Raw genomic sequence first — 24,502 nt, 5'->3', positions numbered from 1 at the left:
TCGGTAATACTGCATGCATCTCTAAAAGCACAATATAGAGTGAAATGATTGGGGCTTTAACCATCATTATGATCTTGAGTCCCTAACCCGTAGGAGGGCTCTGCATTAAAATCTAGTTTTAACACCTTTATTATCAGTTTATCTTGCTCTTGCATGCATATTATTGTGCTTAATCAAGTTACCACAAAATAATAACTAATACATACACAATGTACAGAGTGGTAAAATTTGTTCATGATTTCAAGACTTCTGTCCTGAAAGTAGCTCCTCCTTTGACATTATATATAAGTGGCTCTATAAGGAGACAGTTTTGATATTTAGATTTAATATATGGATAAGTGTTAAAATCTATTTAATGACCTATAAATTTAGTTGGGATAATCCATGGAACACTTTTTTGACCCACTTCCGGTAAACCTGTATTTCCCTGTCTATCGAAGAGACTTGTGGCCATGGAATTATTGGCAGAGTGGGACACCTTCCATTTCACATCTCTGACTGTGCCCAGTGCAGCATCCCTCCCATCTCTCCATCTCTGTGGCTTTGCATTGTGGCTTGCAAATGCCCCCTGCTGATTATGCAATAATACCAACATGCAAAAACTCATGCTTGATGAGAGCTTACATCTCTCTGAAAACTTGACATCTAAATATTGTATATGTTGATTTAAAATGAGAATGACACACTTAATACAAGAGCCCAAAGATCAACTCATGAGCTAATTTATTACACTAAAATGTGATAAAGAAAATAATGCGTATAAAAATAAAGAAAATTAAGACAACACAATCATCCAAAAAACAACCAGGTCCTTATTGAGTCCAGTATGGGCTAAGGGTTGACCCACAACTGGACTGTTTCAAAAATGCATTGCGTTTGTTGGCACAACGGAAAACACATATGTATGACAGTTACATGACGGCAGACTCCTAATGCACAAATTTAAGTGCCAAGGCAAACAGACGGTGATATACAGTAAACATACTGTATGTACAGAATCACAAGTGTTTTATACCCACAGTTAAAAAAAAAAGTCAAGGCCCATGTTCTCTACCATAGGGAAAATAATCAACTTTAAGGTGGCAAGTTTTGGAGAAAAAAAAAGTACATTTCAAGTAGAAAAACAGCACCATGAATCAAACACATAATTTTAAAGATGATAAAAACCACCAAGGTGTATTTCCTTTGCTAAATGTGCGTATGTGAAACGGATGAGGTCAATCTAAAAGGCCCCATGGGTGAGTGTTTTTAAGAGTTTCCCAGCATGGACATCCCACAGTCGGCTCCCGATTCTGGGCAAGACTCCAGTCGAGCCAGTCTGCTCTGCTCCAAGGCGATGGCCTCGGCCGAGTGCTTGCATTTCTCTGATCCGCACTGGCAGGTGAAATACTTGCTCTTGATGTCCCAAAAGCGGTCTCCGTAGTCGAATCTAATGAAACACACAAGTCAAAATTATTTGTAAAGTTCTTAATCAGAGTGAAGACCGGATATGTTGTTAACAAATAAAAAGCTTACACGCTCGGTAAGAATAACTCACTCCCCGAAACCAGACGAATGCAAAACAAATGCAAATGATCACAATTGATGAGAGGAACGAGAAATATAAATGTAAGAAAGACCGGAAACATTATAGAAAGAAAAGAGGGTGAATATGGAATAGTAAAGGAGGGAACTAAAGCTCTGAGCCGGTCATCATAAACGCCTCAATGTCTCACCCCAACTCTTGTCCACTGAGGATGTCTCTGGAGCTGAAGAAGGCGATGCGGGGAAATCTCAGGTCCTGGTGCAGCATGAACACACGTACTGGGATGAGGTTTGGGTCGCACAGGTGGTTGATGAAGCGGCTGATGTTGCCATAGTACCGGGCATCGATACAATACACCTCTCCATCCTTTAGAAAAAACACACAAAGACAACAACATGCATTGTGTTAGAAATCTTTCCCTATTCAGACAGATTGTGCATCATAAACAGATCCTGATATCTGATGTTTTAAGTTAAAGACCAAATGTAGCAAATACTGTCAGATTTATTGTAATCAATGTTAAAATTATTAATGCAGTGCATTTAGAAATGGCAACAAAGGCTAGAGAGTTTTTTCAACAATAGAAAATGTTACCTGAAAGTCAGCTGTGAGCTAAAACATTGGGATGTTTTTGTCTAGCTCAGCGACTGCATCAGTTAAGGTCTGGCAAATTATTTACTTTAATAGTTATGTATTATTGGTTATACAGGAAATACGCGAAATGCTCTCTCTCGTGTTTTCCGTCACTGTCATCTCTTTTTTGCTGTTTCTGTATAGACCGTTTCAACAGAATTGCATTGCTAGGCAACAGCTTGGGTCCATGTTTACTTCCTGAGAGCTTATGTCATTCACATACACTGCAACAGGAAATAAACTGGGACACATTTGGAATGTTTACAACCGTGAAACTGAAAACAAAAAAGTTCACCTTGTTGTCCAGGTCAAACAGGTAGGAGTCGTCTTCTCTAACATCTGCTTCTGCGTCAGAGATGAGCTCCCCGACATATCTGTGTGGACGGAGGACAGAAGTTTAATGTCTAACCTCTGACTTTTCATAGATAAAAGCAACCTGTTGTGTGCCTCTCTTACTCGCAGATGAAGCTTCCCTGGGGAATATCCTGCAGAGCTCGAACTCCCCAGCCCATCTTCTCTGTCCTGTAGAGCTGAAGACGAACTCTGAAGGAAAGAAGGAAATTATGAGGGTTCAAAACCCCGACGTATACAGCTTTTACCTTCCAGCCAATAACTTCACAAGGTACTTTAATAGGTAGTTTATCACATAAGTGAAACCTGTTGCTACAATAATTATTTAAAAAAGGTGTTTGAGATATATAATGTTAAATGAGTTATACTTAAAAGTCTTACTTGATGCCTGCCTGTACCACCCTGTTCTTGCATGTTCGGTAACAGGAACACGCCATGTTGCATTCAAATATAAGTGGAGGTTCAATTTTGTTGAATTCCTGGAGCAGCCGTTGGTCCTAGAAAAAAATTATACAGCAAGTTGAGATTAGTTTCACTCCTTTAGTTACTCCTGTAACTCAAGAATCCTAGTCATTGACCTCATGGATCTCACTAACTTTCAAACCAAAGCTCATTAGAATTTCTGCTAATAATTGCAGATAATTCAGATCTTTATTGATCCACCGGAAAAAACAGTTTTTTAGCTAGTCAGTCAAGGCTTTCGATTCAATTGTAAAGGTTTTCCAAGCAGTTTACTTTGATGGTGTGGCCGTAAATGAGCATTTCTATTTACCTTGTCGTACCAGCAGCGGATACTGAGCTGTCCACAGAGGCAGTTACTAGATGAGCAGTCATCAGTGCAGCTACAGTGCTGAAGTACAGACAATTAAAAGGCATGAGATGCATTTCTCATTGCAGATAAAATAACAGAAGGAGAATAATGAAGTAAAAACGAGAGCCTGATTAATATTTTACCTGCAAGTGTGTTATATTGCGGTCTATGTTCATTGCTGAAGTTTCACAGTTTTCTGAAACATATTTGTAGTCTGAAGGACAGCCCTCGTCATCCACTGCGTTCACGCAGGGAATCGGTACGTTCTCATAGCCCTGCGCGATGTCACTGGAAGAACAAAAGGAGTTAAATCAGGAAGGAAAGGGAAAAACAAGAGGAATACAAATATCTGGTTAAGAAGAACAAGTTTATCATTGGAAGACAAGTCTCCATTAAAATAACACAACAACTACCTGCAGATGATTCTTTCAGTCCGAAGCATGCGATTGGTTATTCCCCTTCTCAGCTTCCTGTTGATCTGGAGCGCCACCCACACCGGTGTGTCCGGCCGTGCGAGGCTGAGAGGCGTGTCTCCTTCTCTGTTTATGATGTCAATGTCTGCACCTCTGGACAGGAACAATCTGCAGAGGAAAGAGAAAAGTGTATTTGTTAGTATACGGTAGTGAGTATAAGCTACGGCTTCAGGCTAAAGCAAAAGGATGCATGTGATTCGTACATTAAACAAAGCTACAGCTTGTGATCGACATTGACTCACGTGACACATCCCAAGAAACCCTCTCTGGCGGCGATGTGGAGCGGCGTGTCACCGTGCATGTTAACGGAGGCAAGGGAACAGCCGGAGTTCAACACCAGCTCTGCTATATCCACATTCCCTGCATACGCCGCCCAGTGGAGACACACGTTCAGCTCCTGAGAGGAGGGGAGGGACTGTTTAAAGTAATAACCTGAAACATTTTCATGCAACTACATCCATTTTGTCTTTGACACCACTTGTTACAAGACAATAGAGCTGAGAGGCGGCAGGTAGAGTTAAAAAATTCAGTCCGATTATCAGGCAAAAAAAAACACACTGGTTTGCTTTGGTGAGCAAATATAAAAGCATACTCAGAGGAGCTGCTACAAATTTTGCAAAAAGACACATGTTCATGTAACACAATCTATAAACCTCAGTGTTTGCTACAGTAGTAGAAACGTACCTTATCACTAATGGTGACATCAGCTCCTCTGTTCAGCAGCACTTTTATCACCTCTACGTGTTTGTGCTCTGCAGACCAGATGATCGGCGTCCAGCCACCGCTGTCCTGAAACGAACCGACAACAAGAGTCAGAATTAGCCTCCAGTAAGACAGATATGATGCACAAACTGACATTAATTATAGACAGACGTCTCTTTACCTGTGCATTTACGTCGACCTGCCCCGTTTCCAGGAGCATGTTGACAATTTCCAGGTTTCCCAGCTTGGCTGCGTGGTGGAGCCCAGTATATCCATCCTCCTCCTGAAGACATGAACAAAGAGTGAAATCCATTATCAACAAAACCCCTGAAACTTCACATTTAGGTTTTTATTTTAGGCCCTAACAGACACTTACAACATGATAGACAGAGGCACCGTTCTGGATCAGGTAGTGAGCCACCTCAATGTGATTATTGATGATCGCTTCCAACAGAGGGGTCCTCATGTCCTTGTCCTGGGCATCCACTTTAGCACCGGCCTGTCAGTATACAATCAAACATAATGGAAAAGGTTAAATAATAATAAATATAAGTGCTATAGATCCATTTTATCTTTTGCTGCACACTTTTTACACCTTTGAAAAATTAACCTACAATAACAGCTTTTTTTTTTTATTGTAGACACTTTACAGCATGAGAACTAATCACAGAAAGGAAGGCATCAAGACAGAAACTAAAAATTGTCTCAATTTCTCACCTGTACAAGTATGTAGCAGACTTCCAGCAGACCTCTCTGAGCTGCAGCATGTAGAGCAGAGCGCCTGCTCTGAGATTCAGGCTGGTATGTTGGATCTATGCCCTCCACTGTGACACACGCACACAAACAGTTTTAATACGCAAATAGTGCACAAATTTATCATGATCTCGTCTTGTGATTTGCAGCCAAAAGGAAATGCACAAATGGTCAATACTTCTCATAAAAAATGTAAAATAAAATCTATCATGAAGTGCTTTTTTGTAATGATAGCACTCAGTCATCAATGAAAAGTGCAAGCCTACTCACTCAGCATGAGCAGGACTCTCTGCACCTCTCCCTGCTTGGCAGCAGGGTAAAGCTGGCGGGGGTGGAACCTCAGTTTCTTCCTCCTGGCAAATCAAAAACATCAAATTGGTCTAAACTAGTCTGATGTCCTCTTGTCCACTGAAAGCTACTGTATGTTATTTCTCTTGAAAGAGCTAAAGCAAACAAAACAGGAAATAATTTCACTGCAACATGCAATTTTAATGTGGCTGTGTATGAATTGTGTGTTTGCAACAAACTGCTCCAACAGCAGATAGTGGAGAAGCTCAAATTGGGATTTTATGAACAGATACTGATTTTATTAAAGTAAATTGTCTGCTGCTGCAGATTAGATGTGTTCAAATATGGCGAGTTTCTGAACTGCTAGCACAAAAACATCTGAGCTTCTAGTGCAACACAAAAACACGTTGCATATACGTTAAGGAAACTTTAAGGAGACTTTGCATTGAAAGCTCATTTGTAAACTAAGTGTTGAAACATAAAAGACCCAAAAGAACATGATTTAGAAAATGCTCTTATGTCTCTTAATTACTATATCTATTCCGTTGTTCAGTCCTTAACCTACAGTGACTGAAAATAGTAAAATCTTAACACCAACCTCTCGGTATCCTGTGTGAGAATGGCCTTCTGCAGCGCCGCCCTGCTGGGCCCAGGTGGAAGTGCACTGGGACTGATGGGTTTCCCATTTGGCATACAGAGAGATGGCCCCACGCTGTCCACTCCCTCCTCTGCTGGGGGGATGGTGGCCGCAGTTGCTGCAGAGGCTACAGGCTGCGGAGGCTGCTGCTCCACCGCCGGCGTCACCAAGCCATGACTATGCATACGTGCACTGGAAGAGGCAGTGGCGAAGAGCACAGGTAAGCACATAACATTTTCTATAGTTTAATGGAGCCAATATTTCTCTCACATATGTCATCCAATCTTACCTGACGGGTCTCTCAGGCATCTTCCCGTCCTTCATCCCTCCTGTTGAGGCTGTGAGGGAGGGTGCCGTGGGGGCGGACGGCGGAAGAGACGGGGTGGTGGTGGAGGAGGCCGACATGGTGACGACTGTGGTCGCCGAGGCTGTGGCCGAGCTGAAGGAGGGGATGGTGACCTCCTGGGCCTCGGACGCATCTTCGCCGCAGTGGGGACAGAAAAGCATACCGCCGCCGTTTGCTCTGCTGCGCCCGCCGCCCAGTACCGTCACACAACCCCGGTGGAAACGGTGAGCGATGCGCTGGTCTGGGCAGCACTCAAGAAATGTGCCCTGAAAGAGAAGAAAGTAGGATATCAAGGAGGAGAAAGGAGAAGAAGGTAGGATATAGAGGAGGAGAAAAAGGAGACGCAAATAGGATATAGAGGAGGAGAAAGAGAAGACGAAGGTAGGATATCAAGGATGAGAAAGAGGAAAAGGAGGTAGATGGCTTGAACCCTTTACCGCTATGCAGAAGTATCCACAGCCAGGACAGCAGTGGTGTTTGACCATGTGTGAGCGATGGACGTCACAAAGCACCATGAGGGACACCCGACTGGACGGCCGCATGGTCTCCCCTTTTATAGTCCGATCGGTACAAGCCCTCAGCTGACGAGCAGAGCAAGAGAGACAAGACTACACAGTTAGAGATGTAGCTGAACGTTATTTGTGAGCTTTATGAACTACCAAAGAACCAGCAGAGACACTGTACTGCTATCAACATCTACAGAGACCAACCTCTCCGTTGACGCTCTCAGTCGCCATACACTGTCTGCTGACGCGGTGGCTGGTGCTGTCGACTCGAGGAGCCTCCATCCTGCAGCTGCAGAGAGGAAGCTCCTCCAGCCGCTCTGTGTCTCCTGCATCGCTTCCTTCTGTAGCGGGGAGAGAAACAGTTGATCAGAATTGTTCGTTTCATTTTTTCATTTATGGTCTTACTGCAACTGTCCATTCAACATTAAAGCATGTTTAAAATGATTGAAAAATCAAATATCTTTTGATATTGGACTGTTAGTCAGACAAAACAAAAAAAGGTGACCTTTTTCTGACAATTTCTAGACCAAACAATTATCGATTAATTTAGAAAATTGTCAGAGCAATTAATATCGAAAGTAATGGTAAACCAAAAATGTTGTTATACAAGTTAATATATTAACAGTGCAATTTGTTATTATCTAGATCCTTATAAATCAACATGTAGAGGGATCTGGATGAACTAAACTAGAGCTGCAAATAGAGTTTACTATCATAAATCAAAGAAAATCTGCATCTGAGAGGCTGAAATCAGAGAATTTTTTTTTTTTTAAATGACTGAAACAATTAATCAAATCAATTAACGATTAATCAAAAAAGTTGCAGATTAATTTCCTGACGATCGACAAATCATTCCAGATGTACATCACACTAAGTCAACTGTCCAGCAATGTCCTGGCAGCAGTCATTACTGTTTTAAGTAAAAAAAATATATATTTTAATTGTCCCAAAACGTGTTACATGTTTCATACTACCATGATTATGGAGAAAAGGATAAGGTAAGGACAGTTAACCTTCAGGCTTTTAACAAATTAATATTAAAGTGACACATATGTATCATAAACCTACCATGATGAGGAGAAAGTGTCAGACTGTCGGCAGCAGCGATGTCCAGAGCACCCAAGGGAACCTCTGTGTACTCAGTGGGCCTTTCTGCTGAGGACAAACCAAAGGACAAAGTATAAGCACCGGCCATGAGAGATATGAATTAGAAAACAATGCAGTTTAATGGAGGTACACAAATTTCTACCCCAAAAAATATTTGCATGATACCCCCAAGAGGTATCTTTAGCAGCAATTACAGCCTTGAGTGTTTGTGGACGGGTCTGTATCAGCTTTGCACATCGACACATTTTGTCCACATTCTTCCTTGCAAAACTGCTCAAGCTCTGTCGGGTTGCACAGAAACCGTGAGTGAACAAAAATTCAACAATCCTTTCACAAATTCTCGTGGTGGTTTCCCTCACGAGTGCCTTTTTTTTTTGCACAAGACACCCAGTTTTTGACAACAGGCTGCTCTTAGCAGATTTACCATATTCTTTCCATTTTTTGATGATCGACCTGACTGTACTCCGAGAGATATTCAGCGCCCTGGAAATTTTCTTGTATCCTTCCCCTGACTGGTACTTTTTAATAATCTTGTCACGAATGTGTTTGGGGTGTTTCTTTGGCTTCATGGTATCCTCCAGACAGAGGAGGATTTAAGGCTTAAAAGTCACTGGTCACACCTTGATTAGACACAGGTGATCTTCATTCAGCTTGTTATGGGACCTCAACTGGCTGCACCAGTGCCGATTTAAGTAGCTCATTGTAAAGGGGGTAAACACTTGCACAATGTATTTTACATTGTATTTAATTTAGATATATTTGTAGAGATCTGTTTTCATCTTGACATTAAAAAGATTTTTCTGTTTAAAAAAAATAATATTCTAACTAATGTTGTTGATTGTTATGGTTGTTTTTAGAAAGACCGCTAGGTAACATCACTCACCTCCCAATGTCTCTACCACATCCGCTGTGTTTCTCTCTTTGTCCTGGTCTGACTGCGGCCACGAGGACTCCTCACTCTCGTTTCTACTCTGGACGGCTCTCTTTGTTTCACACTCTGAACTCTGAAAGGGAGAAATTCTGTCTATAAAAAGTGAAGGGTAGAAAAAAAAGGTAACTGACGATTTTATAACACCAATCAAAGAGGGGGATGTGGAGTTGTTGACCACTAGTAGCAATACAGCGCAATGTTTTTTTTAAGATTGGGTACGAATGTGGGAACACATGGATGCGCACACAACTACATGATACACATTCCTGACACTGTTTTCCTGCTATTCTACAGTTGGCTTTGCAAATGTTTTATGCATGTAACTTGTTTGTCAGGCCTTAACCCTCTGAGACCCACAATAGACCAGTTTTTGTCTTTTTTGGGGGGGCATGGGGTCTTAGGGGGAGATAGCAGGTCAACAGTAGATGTCACATAGAAGTGGTGTACATCATCTGAAAGCTGGGAACCTGAAGATTAATTTGAGATGCAGCTCAGCACTGTGTGTCAAGTTGTTCTAGTCATAAATCTAGTGGGATATCAGCACAATCTTCACCCACCAAGTATGTAAATATGACCCAACTACAACTTTTTGACTGTTGCTTTGAGCTAAAAATGTCCAGAGGACAAAATAAGAGATTAGCGTAGCTATAACTAGATAAGAGAATAATTATCAAGCTAGTAAAATAGATAAAATCACTCACATGATCTGACATGTTCACTGACCCCTCTATGTCTTTAGTGTGCTGCTTTGCTTCTGCCCCACCATCTTCAAACTACAGAAGAAACAAAATGAACACAAGTTTGACAATAGTGTTGCTTGTTAAAAAAAAACATGCAGCACATTGACATGCTATAGCATTATGCTCAATAATATATGCATCTGTTGACAGTGAGTGATCACTTTTAGTGGACAATAAGTAAATCTAAGCCTCAAACCTTTTCCGAATCTCGCGTGGTCGGACTGGAAATCAGAATTTTCCCAGATACTTCCTCCTCCAACTTCCCCACGCTGTTGTTGCTCTTCTCTAGTGCAGTCTTTGTAACAGACTCCACCTTCTTATGGAATAACTTTTCTTCCTGCTTTTTTGAAAGAAATAAGAATATTAACATCAATCTAATTGCATGTATTTAGATTAGTGAATGTAAATTATGTACCTGCAAAGACATAACCTTACCACAGTTTGAGCATTTTCTGCAACGTTCTCTGACTTCTCAGGTGAGCCATCAGATAAATGACCCAGTTTTCTCCTCTTTGCAACTGTTGGAAACGTGACAACCACGGCAGAGTGAGTCTTAACGTATACAAGGCACTCCAACTCATTTTTATTCATAGCGATTTGATTATTTTACACAGGCAAACATTACGCCCCGGCCACACTGCCTGCAAGAGCAGCGTGTGATGGCTGAACTGCTGCATTTCTCACACATGGTGTGTCCACATAGACAGCGTTCCTGCTGCTGCACTGCTACTGCCATCCCTTTCTTTCTACGTAGAGTTCACCTTTCATTACGCCATTTTATTTTATTATAAATGTAATTTATATTTATTTTAGACAGAAAAAAGTTAAGAAGTGTGTGATTTTGTAAATAATAATAATAATAATCCACAATTAAAAGCCGGTATTAATTTATGGAGCCGTGCAAGTCACTGCATTTTCCACAACACTATTCTGCAAATATTTCAGAATAAAAGCCTTGTGTTAACAAATGAAGGAATTCTGTCAACAGAAAAAAAACAAAAAACATAAACAGGAAGTGTTGAGTTAAAAATAAATATTTACTTTTTTCATGTCTGTGACATATTCTACAGATATATACATTGAAGTAATGTTGCTGGTATGATGTCAATATACGGTCAAAAGATCATTTACACTGTCTATCTTTGCCGTGAATCGCACACGGAAATAAACAGGCGAGACCTCAAATCTCTAGAAGAGACGCAGCTGACATGCAGCCGAGCCTGAGCCGTGCTGCTCACGCAGCTAACCTGTTAACATGGGCGCTGAAATAAAAAGCAAAAGGTTCCGCGATGCATGTGTGCGCCTCACGCATCCAGTGTGGCCCAGGCGTTAGTTAGTGTGAGTACACTACAGCCACTAACCTGTTTCTGACTCAGAGGATCCTGAAGGTGTCATAGGTGCTTCAATGTGGCTCATCTGTGAAACGAAAATAGTCAGTGACTCAAACGGTCATGAAAAGGTTGTAACAAAGAACTGAGCCACTGCTATACAGTAGGCATTTTGTCAGTGGCTGGATGATTTCGTCACACTGTAACATTTCACAGCATTTCAAGAGTGTTAGTCAAGAATAAAAAGGGCCAATGCAACGCCAGACACCTTAATGCTGGTACAAAATCAAGACAGGAGGTACACATCTCATTTTACTCGTGCCAAATGGAAATGCTAACCACTTGCTCTATAGGCTCACCTGCCCTGGTGGAGGCCTGTTCATGGTCTTGCGGGCCCGGTGGATCTTGGGTGGGGCGGGGGAGACAGAAGGAGATGAGGAGGCTGTGGCAGAGGACGAAGAGGACGAAGAGGACGAGGAGGAGGAGGGGGAAGGAGCAGGTGCCAGGATGGATTTACTACTGCCGGGTCCAGAAACACTCATCTTTGCTCGGCCAGGGGACAACGATGAAGACGTAGAAGGAGAGGAGGACAACAAAGAGGAGGACACTGGCGCAAGGGACTTTGCTGCGTGTCCTGTGAGAGGGAGGTAAAAGCAATTACTGTGAGTTTCTTGAAAAATAATTTTAATACTTATCAATAATTAGTATCACATTCAATCATACAGAAACAAAGCCTTTAATCTGGGAAGGATCAAGGAGCATAAACATGTTTATCTTCCTCAGCAAAGCAAACTGCAGGGGAAATTATTTACTGTTGATTTATGGTTCAGGAACAAATCACCTTAATGTCAACTGAGAGTCACCACTTCAATAACATTGATGAAAGCTGACTGGATCCAGAGTCTTACCTGCAGCTGGTTTGCTCGGCGAGGAGGCAGGTGACCATTTCTCTCCCTCCTCTCCAGCTCTGGAAGCGTCCTTCCCAGGCTGCAGCGATGACAACATTGATGCCATACCACCCATGGGCTCTGTCTTCTTGGCAACAGCAGCTGTGGTTGAAGCTGCATTATCTGGAAAAGTAGTAATAAAAAAAACATTATTTCTGTGTATTTGTGTACCAAAAAAGGCACAGATTTCACACATTAGTATATCTCCCCGTTGACATACCTTCCTTTACTTGACTTGGTCCATCTAGTGACTCTGCTAGTGTTTCTGAGTTGTTTCCTTCAGGAGGCTCCTGGCAAAGAAACAACAAATAGCAGGAAATATAACAGAAAATATTAACATTAGTCCTTGTAAAAAGCAATTGATATTAGGGATTACTGGTTATTTTTATTCACTGCAGTACACACCATTGCAGTTCAAACAGCCACACAAATGTAAAAAGAAATGTAGCTATAACTGGAGTGATGTAATGATGTAGACAATTGGACACGTTCACACACCAAAAATCTAATGTTACATCCTATGTAACATATATACCTATAAAAGCCCAAACTTCAGAGGTGAACCATGCTGTGCTAAAAATGTGTATTCCCTAAACATGTGCTACCCCAGGCTTGGCAGTGTCCTTGTGTTTGTGTTTTGCCAGGTAAGAGGGAGACAAATTGTATTATTTGTTCCTGGATTGTCAATAAGTAATTCAACATTTAATACAATTTAACAGGATTACAATGGATAACTGGATAATCCAAAACTGTCCACTGATTCTACAATGGAGCCGTATATACACTAACATACTAGTAATTAGCAAGATAGATAGATAGATAGATAGATAGATAGTAACTTTATTGATCTTGAGGGAAATTCAAGTTTCCAGCATCACAGTTCCATAGTGCAAAATATGTTAGTAAAAAGGCAGTAAAAAAGTTAGTAGTGCAAATTACAAAAAAATATACCAGATATAAAAATACAAGGAGATGAAGAAAACTGTTAAAACTGAATATAGTGCAGAGTAATAGCTGTTATACAGGACTATTAAAAAAGTGAATATAGTGCAGAAGAGACTGTTAAAAATGAGTATAGTGCAGGGTAACTCCAGGAGCTTAGTCTATGAAAGTGCACTGTGTAGCTTTTTGAGCATATTTTGCGCACTATTAGACTGGTAAAATAACGTTGTGCATGCTTCTAGTGAAAATACATTTCCCAGGAAACAAAGTTAAAACTAACTTAGTGGTTCAGGTTTTAGTTTTGGGTGTCATTACTGATTTGCACTGTTTTTCCAGTCTAAATCTGCATGACTGACAATAGATAGATAGATAGATAGATAGATAGATAGATAGTAACTTTATTGATCTTGTGGGAAATTCAAGTTTCCAGCATCACAGTTCCATAGTGCAAAAACATGTTAGTAAAAAGGCAGTAAAAAATGTAGTAGTGCAAATTACAAAAAAATATACCAGATATAAAAATACTGTTAAAACTGAATATAGTGCAGGGTAACAGCTGTGATACAGGACTATTAAAAAAGTGAATGTATTGCAGAAGAGACTGTTAAAAATGAATATAGTGCAGGGTAACACCAGTAGCTTAGTCTATGAAAGTGCACTGTGTGCATTATTATCGGTCCTGCAGATACTCAGGATGTAATAACTGTGTGGGGTCACCAGACACACACCGAATACTTTTGTGACAATTAAACGAGCAAGCTTCTGTTAATAACTGCCAACATTTAGTGTTATTGCATCTAATTTCCGCCTTCTCCTTCTCAAAATAAACCCTTCAACCAATGGCTGATCTTCGCTGTCATTACGTCAAGTGCCGCCATCAGTCAATCAAACCCATTCATGCCTTTCACACTAATTCACAGCAACAATAGTGGGTGAACTAAAAAGGGAATGTAGTTAGATTTCACTGCTTTTGACTGCTTATAATCCTCATTCCTCATCACAATGAACAGTTATCTCAATATTAGCTTTGTAAACTGGTCTAAACTGAGCATACAACATACAAAAATACAATACAAACATGATAAAAGCAACGCAAGACGACAGGATATGCTATAAAGGTCAAGAAGAAGTCGAGAAGATAACTAAAACATGAAGAACAATAGAGAAACTGACTGTTAGTGAACACAGAACCGTTAACGTTAGAGGCTAACACAGCTAGCATCAGTGTAGCCTAGGTTACAACAAAAGGGCTCCTACAACCGACAAGTAAAGACATTATTGACTTATAGCAGACTGCAGCTTTAGTAGAGTGTTTTTACTATGTGGGTTAATGCTTTACCAAGTGGTTAAACAAATGTAAATGTCGTTAACATGCAAGTATTGTGTTGCAGAGGGTTTGCTACCTTCGTCGTTGTCTCAGATGCCGACATGTTTGAAGATGCGCATCGACGTGATATGAACGTAACGCGTCATCGTCCACAAGGCCCGCCCCTCCCCCTGTGTCCACTCATTTAAAAACAACGATGAGCATCGACGTGATATGAACGTGCCGCGTCACTGTCCACAAGCCCCGCCCCTCCCCCTGTGGCCACTGTGGTGATGGGAATTCCGGCTCTTTTTGTGAGCCAGATCATTTGGCTCAGCTCACCAAGAAGAGCCGGCTCTTTCGGCTCCCACACGGCTCTTTGTTTTACTATTATTCTATTTTAGCTTCTATCCTAGCTTTTATTTTTAGCTTGTTTTTATTTTCTAATCTTTAATGTTTTTTATGTTTTTATAACTGTTTTAATTATGTCTTAATTTTCTTTTGCACTTTGTCGCAATATTCCTGAATGTTTATGTAAAGCAATTTGAATTGCCCTGTTGCTGAAATGTGCCTGTTGCCTTGCCTTACCACTTCTGCCTTTTATAATTCAGCCAAATGTAGCACTGTTTTGACCTATGATTAGTATGTGTGCACATATATCACTTAAATTATTCAATATAATTATACTAAACCTTATAATTTTCAGAATACCATAATTTTACATGCTGCTTCGTTTCCGACTTTGTTTTCTTTTCTGCTATTCGCGCACCGCACTCCTCTCCCTCCTGCTCTGTACCTGTAGACCGGCAGCGCGCCGTGCACCCCCGCCCCTCCCTGCTTGATGGTATGATCATTGTCCGTAATCACCTGATTGGTCGCACGGATGTCATTAACACAACATTCAGTCACAGTAAGTGCATGGAGTGCCCGTGGCGCGGAGAAGATCGTCCTATCATTCTGCCTTGAATTAAAGGGACTGTTTGTAACTTTCAGAAATGCTTGTTAACAGCGACACCTGTGGCCGTTAAGTCAATGAAAGTCAGCGTCGGGCTCGAGCTTGCTCGCTCTACATAGACATGAACGAGGATCGCTCAAAACAGTGAGGCGACACATGTCAGCTAAAACCACAATATCACTCCATATTTCACCTGCTTGGCAGTAATGTTAGCTGACCAGATGAAGGTCTCTCCATGAATCAATGCTGATCCTAGTGTTGGCTTTTCCTGCTTCAGCCTCCCGACCGCGCGCACCCGGAGGGAACAGGGGAGACACCGGCACCCGGTCGGAGACGATAACGTTTCTCTCTGCGGAGCCCCGTCACTTAACAAGACACGGGAAACCTCTGTTGGTCTGGAGGAGCTGCAGCAGTTATTTCTGCACAAACGTCACCCGTACATTTACTAGATATTCTCAGAGCTAAACTAACTCTGCTGCAGTGTGGAGTGTGAGCGCGCATGCACGTGAGGTGGAGCGAGCTGAGTGAAGGCAGGCGGTCAGGCAGGCAGAGGAGCAGAGACTCCAGCCACACGCGAGCGCGCATATGCGAGCGAGCGCGCATGGGAAACCGACCCGGTAGATTTATATATGTAAAAAGTTACGAACAGTCCCTTTAAGTAGAAAAAAAAAAAAACGGCTTTCGGACGGGAGACGGCTCTCATGTTCACTTAAAAGAGCCGGCTCTTTGAACCGGCTCGTTGTTGACCAACACATCACTAGTGTCCACCGATTTAAAAACAACGATGCGCATCGACGTCATATGAACGTGCCGCGTCACCATCATAAGCCCCGCCCCCCGTGTGTCCACTGATTTAACAACAAACTGATCAGGAGTCAGTGCGCGTCCTCTTCTTTTACCGCTAAGCTTCCAACGAAAACCGACTCAAAGTCAGTTTATAGCGGCGAGAGAGGGCCAGCCGGTTTGTGTTTGTTGTCACGAGATATGCACTTCCTCCTAAAAAACAAGAGGGCCAAAAGTAAACAGTTAGTAACGTTAGCTAGTGGCAGTTGGGATGAGGAAATACAGCCGGCTAGCTTAACTCACAGCAACTGAACCACCGGTTGTCCTGGTGATACAAACTCACATTTGTGTTTTTTAGAAAACACATAAGACATTCAACTAAAGGGAGAAGCGATAGGAGGTGAGTGACGACAAAGTTTCATGATAACTGGTTGTTTTATGTGGTTGGTCAGCGGATAGACGATGCCACAGCAAGCTAATGGTGGCTAACTAACAGTCAGACAAGTGGATGATATCTTCAGGCCAGAAGGAAAGCAGGGAAACAAATGTGTTGTGATGGATTTCAACCTCTTTCAACAAACAGTCGACTTACTGTTACATAGCCTCATGTTATCTCAGGCTCCACAATACACTTCCATGCAACACACACACACACACACACACACACTTATATAGATGTATTTACTGTATTGTTATTGTTGTTTATATATATATATCTTGTCCTAATTGTGTTGTTATCACTTTTAGGTATTGTCTTATTTATTGTAGTATTTATCAACTGTACTATTTATAGATTTTAAGGGCTGAGAGAGAGCCAGGGTAAAATGTATTTCATTACATTTCACTGTACACTGTACTTTTAAATGCATATGACAAATAAACTTGAAACTTATGTAGTCATATTACTTCTTTATATTAATCGTGTCTCTAGGTGGAGGCTTCAGAGTGTTGTTTTTTTTGCCTCTTCCTGCACTTTATATTATTCATATATTTCTTTTGTTATGTTGTATAGTCTTAAATTGTGCAAAACAAATAAACACTATTATTAAAACATGTTGGTCTTTATAGCTTTCCTCACGCCCCACAAATGTTAGCTAACTTTTCCCTACAAGTCAAAACTGGCATTCAAATGTGTCGATATAGTGAAGTGAGACAACAAACCATCTAGCTGTATTATATTGAATTACAGTACCATAACACATAGTAAGTAAAAGTTTCCATATAGAGCTAAAAAATGTGTTTTCTTGGTCTTAAAGCTGCATTACAGGTGGTACAATCATCTGCACTTAGGCTCATTTTCCACTTTTTCAATTTTGTTAATTGTCTGTTTATTGTCAATACTGTATATACTGCTCCTATTTTTATACTTCCTTCTATTTAAATGGTTAATCTTTTGTTACACTTTGTTTAGCTCTTTTTTTTACTGTGTTAGCTGATGCATCTTGTTTTTTGCACTATCCCCTTTGCCGCTGTACACTGCACATTTCCCTGCCGCAGGACTAATAAAGTAATATCTTATCTTATCTTATCTTAGTTTAATGTTAAACCTGATTTAAATGACCAATGGCTGGTTCATCATATCAACATTCTTATTATTTTTCTTACAGGCCACATCATTCACACATAGCATTAAGTATAGATTATACACCTTTAGTGGTAAATCACTAGTATATATGCCTAAAATATCACATAATTGTTGATGAGATATTGAATGGTTTAATTTGTGATATTTGACTTTTAGCAGTTTTGCTCAACTCAAGCTTTTGTGTAGAAATCAGGTCTTTGAGATTTATTTTTTTGAGATTTTCAGTCACAGATTTATGTCCTTCAAATTGACCAACAATTGATTTGTCTTCTGAATTTTTTTTTTCCTCAGGAGGAAATATATATGGTATTTATGAAACTCTGATTCATCCCAAAAAATAACCCTCAGTGCCAGATTTCACCTAAGAAGAATAGCTAGATTATAATAATGCTTTAGGCCCCGAGCATATGACTAAAATCTGTTCAAACAAAAACCCTGTCTGACTGCTTTCCAGCCAGGTTCTGTTTACAGTGCAATTTTGAGTTCATTTGGGGCCATACAGGAGCATAATGGGGTTAGATCAGGTAGCCACGATGTATCTGGTATTGAACACATTGTCTGCTTTTTAATCTTCAATATAAAGATTTAAAGACCACTTCATTGAGTTATTTTTTAATAAATACTATACTTCCCAATTTCTCTGCAGCCAAGATGGAGATGCTGTGTTTCCGGTTGCCAGGCCACGGGGACACGACCCTGAAGCACATGAATTCGCTGAGGTCCCGCCAGCACTTCTGTGACATCACCATCATGGTCAGCGACAACCAGACATTCAGGGGACATAAGGTGGTGCTGGCTGCCTGCTCGCCCTTCTTGAGGGACCAGTTCCTCCTTAACCCGTCCCCCAAGCTTCAGGTAGGCCAAATTTAACACACACACAAAGTCACACCGTCTCTCTATAACGCTCTCCTGCCGAGTAGGAAAACAGTGCCTCTTTACATTATCTGTTTCACATTATTCCCCCAGGTGTCGATGCTCTACAGCTCCACAGTGGTGTGCGGTCTGCTTCAGTCTTGTTATACTGGCGTCCTGCAGTTTAACCCAGAGGAGATTGTCAACTACCTGACCGCTGCCAGCTACCTACAGATGGAGCATATTGTGGAGCGCTGCCGAGGAGCACTGAAGAAGTATGTGCAGCTAAAAAACCCCAGTCCACTGAAGGTCAGTAAACCAAAACAATCATTTTAACCGGGTTATCCTATTCATTCTCGTTAAGTTGATACATATTTTGTACAGTGATGGGAAAATGTCTTTTTCAGGATTAAATTTGTCATAATTTATAAGTGTCTTTAATTTTTCCTGTTGCATGTAAATCAATCAAGTCATCAATGTAAAAAATGTGGCAAACTTGAGTATATTTTTATCCTAACCATAGTTACTTATCTTAGTTTTTGCATGTTGCGTTAGAAGTCATTTTCAGCACCTTCCTAGATTATAGTAAAGCAGTTTTCACAAGTTTTTAGCAATCTCACAATCTGTTTCCTTCCTCTAGATGACTTCAGAGGAGAACCAGGCTCGACTGATGATCGTCAGCGGAAGCGTTCACTCCGTTGCGTCTCCTCCCACCAGCCGACCCTCCCCTGTGCACTCACATAGTCCTGCACTACGCTCAGTGGAGGAGAACAGCGGGGACATGTCGGCTCAGGGCAGCAGTCAACACCACGATGGAAGTCCCATGCTGGATGAGCCATGCATTAAGGTTTGTGTGTGTGAAAGAAAAAACAGAAACCACCACGGTACCTTTTTAATCTACATTGAATTTACAAATCTACAATCTACAATGATCATGTCATAATAGTAATATCAACTTTTTTCATATAGCACAAAGTGCTAGAGTTACAAAGTGCTTCACATTAAAGGGGACATATCATTTTCATTTTCAGGTTCATACTTGTGTTTTGGGTTTCTACTGGAACATGTTTACATGCTTTAATGTTCAAAAAGGAAGGGGAGCCAAACTTGAATGACTTGTTGAACCACATGTTTTCTGACCTAGACAGCCCACAAAAACTGACTGGGTTGTCTTATTTCACAGTTTGTTGGTTGGAAGGCACTCAGATACCCAAATGTATGTGCACAAGCACTGAAAACGTGATTTTTTCATATTTCCCCTTTAAAACAAAAGCAAAAATGCAAAAAAAAATGATAAGTTTAAAAGTACTACAGCATAAAACAATTCAGGAGCATACACAAATAATACCATAACAAGATAAAAACGATAAAAGTGAGTTTTAAGAGATGATTTTAAACATTTGATACACAAAGATAGATTTTTGGTAGAGTGTCCCTTTTAACCAGCTTTTGGTTGGTCACTGGTGTAAATTTCCACACCAGTGTTCTGTCTGTCCTGTTGAGATGTATTCAGAGCAACAAAGGTTAGCAGTTTAAGGACAGTTTCTGTGTCTGGCTAGACACACAGGGGAGAAAGAGCTCCCACCTCCTTCCTTTGTCCCTGCATGACTTTTATACTGAGCTATAAATGGTCCCAGCAGATAGTCAGTGATGTGTGAAGTGTGATAAAGGGTGGGTGTTACAGAGGACAGGGTAGCAGGATGAAAAGGTGAGGGAGATAACAGAGAGCACAGGATTGACACAGAAGAGAGGTTTTCAGGGACAATAAACATGCTTGTGTGTCCATTGCCTGTGTCTGTCTTTGAAAGCACCGGTACAAACATAAATAGTACCAATACAATCATTAAATGGCACTTTTAGTCCTGAAACAATTAGTCGATCATAAGAAAATTAATCGGCAACCATTTTAGTACCCATTGAAAGTAATTTACCAATACAATAATTAGTTATTGTTATATTGAGCTTCTGAAATTGGAGGATTTGCTGCTTTTCTCTGTTTTATATCTGTAAATTTAATGTCGTTGGGTTTAGGATTGTAGGTTGGACAGAGCGAGCAATTTAGGGAAAATCCGGGACATTTTTATGAGCATTTTTCACGGTTTTTAGTTACATCACGACACGCTTTGCTCAGTCTTCATTTCTGTTACAGGTCAATGCATCAGACGAGGAGGAAGCGACCAGACAGGAGGACTACGATGTGTTCAGAGTGTACATCTCTGAAGAAGAGCAGATGAACAGAGAGAGGGAGGAGGAGAGAGGAGCTCCTTCCGATGGAGCTCAAGATGCGTGTTACCCAGAGACGGATGGTGTCGTGATGGGAGGAGAAGGGAGTGAATATGACTTGAATGCAGCAGAAGAAGACCTCGGTATGGGGGGACTTACAGTGGAGGCGCTCCGTGCTTTGAGGCGCAGGCTGCCTGACCCCAAAACTGCCCGGGGCAGAGGGAGAGGCAGGGGACGGGGTTTTAAGAGGAGAAGGTGGGCGACATCGCAGGAGAAAAGACCTACAGGTGTGGCTCACCAGGATTTGTGGTACCTAACAACTGCAGGGATGGGAGGGGGTTTCGGCTTGGACTACAGCCAGGAAGGACTTAAGACGGGGAATTACGTCCCAGTTGAACTCCAGCAGTTAGACTTCGGCATGGGCGAACGGCAGGGAGATGAGGTCTCTCCAATGGCGGCCAACACTGTGACCCAGTACGCCTTGGAGGAGTCTGGTGTGGGTGAGGGGAGTTCAGGGATGACGACTGTCGGAACAAACGAGGGAGGGGATGAGTCCGTTGCAGTGGTGGGATCCACTTCGAGCGTGACCGGGCCTGTGATCTGCGAGCACTGCGGCTTGACGTTCCCCTCGGCCCACTCCCTCGCCATCCACTCCCGCTCCACTCACCTGCTATACGCCTGTCCCTGCTGCGGCAAACACTTCCACCACTCCGCCAACCTCACCAGACACATGGCCGTGCACCGAGGCGCCGGCAAGACCCACCAGTGCCCCCTGTGCTACAAGACTTTCACCCAGAAATCCACACTGATAGACCACATGAACCTCCACAGTGGCGAGCGGCCGCACCACTGCGCGTACTGCCACGCCCGCTTTGCCCACAAGCCCGCCTTACGACGCCACCTGAAGGAGCAACACGGGAAAACCACGGGGCAGAACTCTCTACATGAGCAGGAGGAGAGGGAGAGGGCCGCTGGAAGAATACGAGAGGAAGAGCAGGAATGTCTGGTTACTGAACAAGTGTCATAGGTCAAAGCTTTAAAGACAGTCGAGTGTCTAAATATCTGAAGCTGCTCAGGCTCGGCAGCTCACTGCAGTCTGTGGGGTCACGACCCCCATGTGAATATTAAAGGTACAGTGTGTAGGATTTGGTGGCATCTAGCGGTATGGTTGCAGTTCGAAACCAACTGAATACCCCTCCGCTCACTCCTTCCTTTCCAAGACTGCGGTAACGTGAGCCACAAAGTGCAAAACCGTGGTAACGCCGTTCACCTCTCTCAGCGACCATCCTTACCATAATAACACTACTTTAATAGCAAGGAAAGTCAGACGGCGGCTGGCGGTACCACAGTTTTGCACTCTATGGCTCACGTTACCGCAGTTTCACAAGCGTGTCGGAGAACTACGGTGGCCTTAAGGGAAACGTAAAAAAACAAAAGGTTCTCTCTATAGCCAATGTTTGGTTTGTCGGTTCTGGGCTACTGTAGAAACATGGCGGAGCAACATGGCAGACTCCATGAAGAGGACTCGCTCCCTATGTAGATGTGAAGGGCTCATTTTAACACCTCGTTTACACAGTTTTTTGTCCGTAAATCTGTATAGTATACAATATAAAAATGTAAAAATGTATCTCTTTACGAGTGGATAGAAACACCACCGCAGATATGGGAGAGAAGTTACTACACCTATATAAAAAAGTGTTTATATATCTAAGAGTTATTGTCTAGACAAGTCAAATTAATCTTTTTATAGTAAGTGAAAAGTTCGACAGCATATTTAGCTAACAGTGACAGCATGCTAGATGTGTAACAGAGTGCATATAGTTGCTCATACTGTACGTCTTTTAACAAAATAGTTCATAAAATTGCTAAATATGCCAGTGAACATTTCATCAATCAGTTTATTAATTTGCTAATTTGGCACACAGTGCATACAGTCTTTCTGTAATCTGTCACAAAAGTTAATTTTTTTTCCTCAACGTACTCAAGGAAAGAGGAGTTTGGCAAACATATCCGAGATCACGGAGGTTCCCATAGGAAGGAATGAACTTCCGGTTGACTCTCATACGTACACAGACAGAACTACATGGAAACAAACTGCTATAGATCCCCCGAAATGCTACACACTGTACCCTTGACTATGAGGCCTTTTAAAATGTAAGACTGTGAAAATAGGAGTCCTTTCATAGGAAATATGTTTCAAATTTGCATAAAAATATACCTACCAAGGGATGGATGTGGGTAGAAATTACTGAACGGTCCTCCTCCCTCTCACACTGAGACAAGAGGCCTGTTTCATAGCACAGGTATTACTAATAACATTAACGACAGCTCTGTTGTGTTTAAAGTCCCAGTGAGCTGTGACGGAGAGGCAGCACGCACGATACCAACACCTGGAAACCAAAGCAGCTAAATGGAACTGTAATTTTCATACTGTGATGTGTCAAAGTGTCCTCACTGACAAAAGTCCTATTGATTCTCATGTCTCCTAGAATAGTTTTATTAATTTGACTCAGAACTGTGATGTTAGACTTGAATATATGTAAAACATGTTCAGTATGTTGACTGGCCACGGTTCAAAGAAAAGATGATGTATGTGTGTGTAAATAAAATAATTAGAAAGTGTCCTCTCAGTTTCATATAAACACTAGTCAGTTGTGTAATATTAGTCCACCTTATGTTTTACTTATGATGACTATTTAGTGGGAGAAAGTGGGAGCAAAGAGTATAGAAGCAAAGAAGAAACTTTTTTTGACAACAGCCGCTGCCATCATTTTGGACTGAAAAGGCTTATTATATTTATAATGTTTTCTTGTTCAACACAGGCAATTTCGGTAGAATATGACAATAGAATAGAAATAATTTAGTTTCACATTTGTGCGGCACGATCAGTAGTCACTTTAATTCCAAAATGACGGAAGTGTAGTTGTGCTCTCTCTCTTGCATACAATTTGAATGTCTAGTACGACTTGTTCTTCTGTTGAAAAACATTCAGGAAATACATTTTGAAAGTGGGATTGTTCACTCAGATTCACACAGTTACCCTGGAAAGTTGGGTAACTGCATTTTTTTGTTAATACACACTAGTGCCGTGTCCGTTGAAAACAAGCCTGTTCAGAACGGACAAATGCTTGGCCTGTGGTGTTGCTGCTTGCAGCTTTCTCAAATTCATACTAACAACTTCACACTCGACACTGCGCTTCCTTTGGATCCTGGGCAACACACCTGCCATGACATAGTTATGCCACACACTAAAGTCACGGCTGCTCACGGTCAGAAACACACTCTGGTTCACCGGAAAAAACACCGGGAGCAGACTTTACCGATAGGCAAGGTAGGCAACTAAAAGGACCGATTTATTATGATATTTAGATATGAAAAATATTGAATTATGTTACTATTCTAACTCTTTGTACCCTAATAACTTACAAAAGGCCCCCAAAGCATATAAAAAATATGCAACTCAACTTTATACTTCTACTTCAGAGGAAAACATTGCAGTACTACATTTATCTGACAGAAAATGTTACTGGTTACGTTGCAGATTCAGATTTTACTCACAAAATATAATATGACGCATTATTATTCAGTAAACTATCCAGCATTATAATAGAATTGAAAGCTCCACCTCGAACAGATGTTCAAAAGTACATTTACGTACATTGTGCTGATAATACAGCTCTTTCACTGCACTTGAAGTAAACATATGAAGAGCAGGACTTTTATTGTGCGGTATTAATAGCTTTACTATTAATCTTTAATAGTTTTACTTTAGAAAAAA

At 41.4% G+C, this 24,502-nt stretch overlaps 2 protein-coding genes across 7 annotated transcripts; one reads left to right on the top strand and one right to left on the bottom strand.

The window, feature by feature from the left end:
• Positions 1–690: 690 nt before the first annotated feature.
• ehmt2 (euchromatic histone-lysine N-methyltransferase 2) lies at positions 691–14,517 on the bottom strand. Of its 6 annotated transcripts, none has more exons than XM_074613222.1 (28): positions 14,424–14,517; positions 12,299–12,368; positions 12,040–12,201; positions 11,491–11,765; positions 11,165–11,219; positions 10,239–10,321; positions 10,000–10,140; positions 9,765–9,836; positions 9,016–9,136; positions 8,094–8,180; positions 7,230–7,366; positions 6,957–7,100; positions 6,463–6,785; positions 6,135–6,365; positions 5,519–5,601; positions 5,213–5,319; positions 4,872–4,994; positions 4,677–4,778; positions 4,478–4,582; positions 4,036–4,208; positions 3,734–3,901; positions 3,464–3,608; positions 3,282–3,359; positions 2,891–3,006; positions 2,615–2,701; positions 2,454–2,532; positions 1,716–1,891; positions 691–1,429 (listed from the first exon to the last, which is right to left on the bottom strand). In XM_074613222.1, the coding sequence occupies exons 1-28, from the start codon at positions 14,448–14,450 to the stop codon at positions 1,249–1,251; spliced, it is 3,651 nt and encodes a 1,216-aa protein (XP_074469323.1). In that variant the 5' UTR covers positions 14,451–14,517; the 3' UTR covers positions 691–1,248. The 6 variants fall into 6 exon arrangements, with proteins under 6 accessions (XP_074469323.1, XP_074469325.1, XP_074469324.1 ...); XM_074613224.1 differs by having other exon boundaries at positions 4,036–4,190; XM_074613223.1 differs by having other exon boundaries at positions 8,094–8,177.
• A 1,819-nt stretch (positions 14,518–16,336) lies between these two features.
• On the top strand, positions 16,337–23,381 carry LOC141754057 (uncharacterized). The gene is made up of 5 exons (XM_074612853.1): positions 16,337–16,468; positions 18,301–18,504; positions 18,616–18,810; positions 19,142–19,348; positions 20,651–23,381. Exons 2-5 carry the CDS (start codon positions 18,301–18,303, stop codon positions 21,749–21,751), a joined length of 1,707 nt encoding a protein of 568 aa, XP_074468954.1. The 5' UTR covers positions 16,337–16,468; the 3' UTR covers positions 21,752–23,381.
• Positions 23,382–24,502: the final 1,121 nt, after the last annotated feature.

This window comes from Sebastes fasciatus, chromosome 17, assembly GCF_043250625.1.
Source record: "Sebastes fasciatus isolate fSebFas1 chromosome 17, fSebFas1.pri, whole genome shotgun sequence".
In the NCBI taxonomy this organism is placed as follows: domain Eukaryota; kingdom Metazoa; phylum Chordata; class Actinopteri; order Perciformes; family Sebastidae; genus Sebastes; species Sebastes fasciatus.
The sequence above is the reverse complement of the archived record's forward strand: the minus strand, read 5'-3'. Positions and strand labels throughout refer to the sequence as shown.

Excerpts from the sequence above, each read along its gene's own strand:
- LOC141754057 (XM_074612853.1), top strand. The coding sequence starts at position 18,301 with ATGGAGATGCTGTGTTTCCGGTTGCCAGGCCACGGGGACACGACCCTG. Across the intron at positions 18,505-18,615 it reads ACCCGTCCCCCAAGCTTCAG|GTGTCGATGCTCTACAGCTC; the intron begins GTAGGCCAAATT and ends TTATTCCCCCAG. Across the intron at positions 19,349-20,650 it reads TGGATGAGCCATGCATTAAG|GTCAATGCATCAGACGAGGA; the intron begins GTTTGTGTGTGT and ends TTTCTGTTACAG.
- ehmt2 (XM_074613222.1), bottom strand. The coding sequence starts at position 14,450 with ATGTCGGCATCTGAGACAACGACGAAG. Across the intron at positions 4,779-4,871 it reads GTGCCTCTGTCTATCATGTT|GAGGAGGATGGATATACTGG; the intron begins GTAAGTGTCTGT and ends TCATGTCTTCAG. Across the intron at positions 1,430-1,715 it reads CTCAGTGGACAAGAGTTGGG|ATTCGACTACGGAGACCGCT; the intron begins GTGAGACATTGA and ends GTGTTTCATTAG.